The 5,715-nt window shown below is 37.2% G+C and overlaps 1 protein-coding gene across 1 annotated transcript in view; it reads left to right on the top strand.

The window, feature by feature from the left end:
* The window catches only part of SEC31A (SEC31 homolog A, COPII component), a 71,724-nt gene that overhangs the window by 22,212 nt on the left and 43,797 nt on the right, over window positions 1-5,715 (top strand). The window contains exons 8-9 of the mRNA XM_019652181.1: window positions 621-782; window positions 984-1,136. Coding sequence (XP_019507726.1) covers window positions 621-782; window positions 984-1,136 — 315 coding nt within the window. The remainder of the gene's footprint in view (window positions 1-620; window positions 783-983; window positions 1,137-5,715) is intronic.

Here is a 5,715-nt window from a genome sequence, read left to right as displayed (position 1 = left end):
GTCCTCCACAACTAGACTGAAGAACAAAAGGACAGCAACTTGTCTGTTCCCCTTCCCCGATTCCCCAATCAAATCTTTAAAAAAAAAAAAAATTTATGCTGATGGTAACCACTTTGAGCACCTCTTGTAATTGCAGAAGTCCAATATGACTTGTATTCATCTTTTATTAGTATATATTGAGGATTAAATTTTGATACAGTGTTTTCTTAAAATGTGTATATATTTTTTGGTACCCTCTGTAGTTGGTTTGATTTGTTTAACATGCGGTTTCTGGAAATAGGTGCCTTCAAAGTAGGAGTATCAGGATTTGGGTCTTTTTTTTTGCTTTACCATTCCTGAAAACCCTTTTTAACTTTCGGTAATCAGTAGATATAGGTTATTAATCTCTCTTCTGAGCTATACAGAAAGAATATAATACTTTATAATATATATTTATATGTTCTACACACAAATTTAAATGGATTTTTCTTGTACTTGCAAAAAAATTTTATAATTGTCTTTCCTGTCTATAGACACTTTCTAAAAATGTTTAATTAAGCTGTGACTTGTTGGTCATCTTAATCTAGGTGTTTTGGCTATAAAGTGGCTATACCATTTTCTGACTTTTTTTTTTGGCCTAGGTGTTATATGAACTTCCCACCAACACACAGTGGTGCTTTGATATTCAGTGGTGTCCCAGAAATCCTGCTGTCTTATCAGCTGCTTCCTTTGATGGGCGTATCAGTGTTTATTCTATCATGGGAGGGAGCACAGATGGTTTAAGGCAGAAACAAGTTGACAAGGTAATAGAAAATATTAGTTTTTTATTATAGCAACTGAAAAAAGTCATCTTAACTATGTAATTATTTTGAAAGTGGTTACTGATCAATAATAGTGATTAATTGGATAATTGTGATAAAAATTTCTTGGATATGACTTAAAAATGTATAATATAGACTTGTATAAGTTAGAAATTCTCATGTTATTATTATTATTTTTTTTAGCTTTCATCATCTTTTGGGAACCTTGACCCCTTTGGCACAGGACAGCCCCTTCCTCCATTACAAATTCCTCAGCAGACTGCTCAGCATAGTATAGTGTTGCCTCTGAAGAAGCCCCCCAAGTGGATCCGAAGGCCTGTTGGTGCTTCCTTTTCAGTAGGTGGATTGTTTTTGTGGCCCATAATCACAAAAGACTTACCACAGAAAAATGTTATTATAGTATCGCTCTGATGGAAGAAGATTAGTTTGAGTTGTGTCTATGGCTTGCTTGGCATTTAAAATGGTTTCTCAAGAAAATTAAGACCTACTCCCTTTTTTTCTTTTTAATTGTGGCAAAATATACATAACATAAAATTTACTGTTTTGACCATTTTAAAACATACTATTCATGTTGTATTAAGTACATTAAGTACATTCACTTTGTTGTGCAACCTTCACACCAGCCTCCCCCCGCCACCCTCTATTCTTATTAAGCTTGTCTTCTCTATCTCTCCTTCCTTTGTTCCTTTTCTTTTTTGGAGATGGTTGTGTCCTTCCTTCTAGCATTTTTTAAATTGCCAATTTCTTTTCTTTTTTATGGTAAAAACACATAACATGAAATTTACCATCTTAACCATTTTTAAGTTTACAGTACAGTATGTTAACTATATGCATATTGTTATGCAACAAATTTCTCAAACATTTTCATCTTGTAAAACTGAAACTCTATACCTATTGAACAACAACTGCCTATTTTATCTTTCCTAGCCCCTGGTAATCACATTCTACTTTCTGTTTCTATGACTTCAACTATTTAAGGTAACTCATAGATGGAATCATGGAGTATTAATCTTTTTGTGATTGACTTATTTCACTTAGCATAATGTCCTCAAGGTTCATCCATGTATAGTGTATGACAGGATTTCCTTCTTTTAAAAGGCTGTATAATATTTCATTGTATATATAATTTCCATTCATCTATCAATAACATTTAGGTGGCTTCAACCTCTTGGCTATTGTGAATAGTGCTGCAGTGAACATTTGTGTGCGATCATCTTGTGAAACTCAGTTTAGGTCTGTCTTCTGAGTTCAGTTTTCCCATACTTTCCTAGAACTTGGAGAAACCCAGTGGTTTTGCCCTTCTGTGAAGTTCCATACTGTGTGTAGTATTATCTGCACCTCATTTGGCACTTACATGTGCCTGTTGTGTCCAGTTTGGTGTTCACGTTGTTTCTTAAGGATAGTGGTTTGTGTTTTTTTATGTCTCAGTATTTCCTACAATTCCTGACATAACAAACATTTTGAACATATTAGACATTTAATAAAATAAGTTTATACAAAGACCATAATAATACAAAAGTTACTGAGTAGAACCAAATTTGGTCCTGTGTTTCCTTCTTTACCTATATTTTTTATGAATATATTAATCAGATATTAACTCTACTTGATATTACAAGGCAGATATTGGGTACTGTAGGAGATACAAGAGTAAAATAGACACAGTGCTTTCCTTGTAAGTGTAGCAGAGGGGGCAGAACTTTGCATCTACCCTTCTAGGGTTTTTGGCTGGGCCTGAGAAAGAAGTTTTGGTTTTTTTTCTGAGGAATAAATTGACATAAGGCAGATTAACAGGAGAAAAGCTTTCAGATATTTGTATGTACGTGAGAGGGGGTCCCCATAGGAAAGTGAAAACCCAAAGAAGTGACAAAACCTAAGTGTTTATATACTAGGTTGAACAAATGGCCGTTGTGGAAAAGTAACTAAAATATACAGAGAAACTAAAAGGAAAAAATTGTTATTTAACCAGCCCTGTTCGCATCGAGTTTTCTCAGCCTTTCCTCCCATCTCTGGTGATAAGAATGTCCCTTTCCTCCTGGTTCAGAGAGAGCAGCTCTCACATGGGAGGTTCATCTGCTTTCAGGAAGAAAAGAGGGCGGGGTACCTTTCTTGCTCCTGCTCATTTTCAGGTAGTCTGTAAAAGTTCAAAATAATCATTATGGCAAATGGCATATTTTGAAAAAGTGGCATAGTCTGCCACCCTTTCAAACTTAGAAGGTGAGGCAAATACGTATAGCTAATAGTTGAATCAAAAGAGATACGTTAGCAGGGCCGGCTGAGTGGCTCAGTTGGTTAAGAGCTCGCTCAAGAGTTTGAGCTCTGAGCAACAGCGGTTCGAGTCNCTTGCCCGGGAAGAGCGCAATGATGGTGCCAACTTGGGCCAGAGAAGCAACGTCCTCCACAACTAGACTGAAGAACAAAACAACAGCAACTTGTCTATTCCCCTTCCCCCAATTCCCCACCACTGTTCCCATCTCCCCAATTCCCCAATAAAAATCTTAAAAAAAAAAAAAAGTAAAAGTAAACATTTTTGAGAAATTAGGTGGTTCATTCTGCTTTCAACTTTAATGTGTGGATGCTCTAAAAAGATAGGAGAATTTTCTCATGTTAGTTTTAGTAGCATTACATTTAATTAGTAATTTAGCAAATTTCCTATCATTGTTATTCAGGTACCCAGGGAGTTTATGCATATGTGTTCATTGATTTTAAACAAGAAACAAATCTCTCTCGTTTTAAAAAATATTTTATTGGGGAAGGGGAAATGTGTTGGGGAATTGGGGAAGGGGAACAGCCAAGTTGTTGTCCTTCAATCTTAGTTGTGGAGGGTGCAGCTAGCTCTGCTCAAAGTCCAGTCACCATCCGGCCGCTCAGCTCAAGGAGCCATGTTCAGTCTTAGTTGCTCAGCTCAAGGTGCCGTGTTCAATCTTAGTTGCCAGTGGGCGTAGCCCACCATCCCATGCAGGAGTCGAACTGGAAACCTTGTTGTTAGGAGCATGTGCTGTCATCAGCTGAGCCATCCTGCCACCTGTTCGCAGCTCAGTGGCAGCTCAGCTTAGGCGCAGCTCACTGGCCCATGTGGGAATCGAACCAGCGACCCTGTTGCTTAGAGCTTACGCTGTTAACCAACTAAGCCACTTGGCTGGCCCCTGTAATACTTTTTTATGAGATACATTTTTAGATGTTTCTCTTAATTAAAAGTACTTCACGTGCTAGGAGAACTTCTCTGATAACAAAAACTAGAAAATGTAGATAAAAAGTAGAAAATATGAAACAGTTACACTTTCTACCCATCCATCAGTAAAACATTTTATTGTGCATGTCTTAATTTATATATACAGTAATACCTTGGTTTGTGAACATAATTCGTTCCGGAAACAAACTACTCGTATTGTAAGACATCACTCATTTACCACGTTAAATGTATTAGAAATGTTTGCTCGTCTTGTGGAACACTCGCAAACCAAGTTACTTGCAGTCCAAGGTTTTACTGTACATAGCCCTAAGTATGCAAATATTTAATGTAGTTATATATATTTTATACAAATTTATGTACATAGTTGACCTGTTTTCCTCAATTGTGAGCACCACATAATAAAAAATAGATTTCTACAACATATTTTTTAAATTAAATTAAGTTTATTGGTATAAGATTGGTTAATACATTGTTTCAAGTGTACAATTCTGTAACACATCATCTGTATATTGCGTTGTGTGCTCACCACCCAAAGTCTAGTTTCCTTCTTTCACCATGTATTTGTCCCCCTTTACCCACTTCACCCTTCCCCCATCCCCTTCCCCTCTGGTAACCAACATACTGTTGTCTGTGTCTGTGAGTTTGTTTGTTTGTCTGCAACATAATTTTTAACTACACATTTTCTCATTAAAAGATGATCTGTAATTTATTATTACATATAGTCTATGTTGTTGGGCATTTGTTTTTAGTTTTTGCCATCATACACTTCATAGTATACTGAATATCTTTGTCATGATCAAAGAGCATACACATTACTAAATTGCTTTCCAGAACGGTTATATGAAATTATACTCTTTTAGCAGTGTGTGTCTTTAAAGCTTAGACAGAAATAGTTGGACATTTGTTTTTTTTCGGAATTAAAAATTTTGTCATCTCTATGTGTTTTTTGTAAGGGGGATTTTAGCAATTGCTTGGAGCATGGCAGATCCTGAATTGTTGCTGAGCTGTGGAAAAGATGCTAAGATTCTCTGCTCCAACCCAAACACAGCAGAGGTATGAGGTGGAAATATTTCTCAAACTTACAGCTATTATAATATTTTACCTCTAGCTGAATAAGAAATTTTCGATATGGATTCTTTAGTGCATTATTACAATTAAGGACATGTGAAAGTAGATAGCGATATGTGCAAAATGTTAATCTAGCAGAGACTTTTATCAGGAACGTTATCTAAGCTAAGCTGTTTCATCCAGGAAAATCAGTCATTGAAATAGTATTATTTGAAACTAGTAATCATCTTCCATTCCCGATTTCTAATAAAAGGTGTTTACCTAGACTCAGCAATACAGAAGGTGCCAAAAAAATGAAAGCACATTTTAAGAAAAGAAAAAACTATTAAAATTACGCCGATGGTGGGCCGACTGAGTGGTACATTGGTTAGGAGTTGGCTTGGGATGCCAGCTCTGAGCAGCAGGGGGTTTAGATCCCACATGAGGGCCAGTGACGCTGCGCCCTCTACAGCTAAGATGGTGAACAACAGCTTGATCTGGAGCTGGGCTGCCGTGAGTCACTGTCACCGGTGTAGGCTGCAGTGGGGCTGGCCGGCAGCGGGCATGAGATTTCGTGAGCTTCGGTGAGCCGCCGTGAGTGGCCGTCCAAAGGCCGGCGAGCAACTGCCTCAGTTGGGAAGAGCGCAATGATAATACCAACATGGGCCAGTGAAGCGA

This window comes from Hipposideros armiger, unplaced genomic scaffold (genome assembly GCF_001890085.2).
Source record: "Hipposideros armiger isolate ML-2016 unplaced genomic scaffold, ASM189008v1 scaffold_175, whole genome shotgun sequence".
Classification (NCBI taxonomy): domain Eukaryota; kingdom Metazoa; phylum Chordata; class Mammalia; order Chiroptera; family Hipposideridae; genus Hipposideros; species Hipposideros armiger.
The sequence above is the reverse complement of the archived record's forward strand: the minus strand, read 5'-3'. Positions and strand labels throughout refer to the sequence as shown.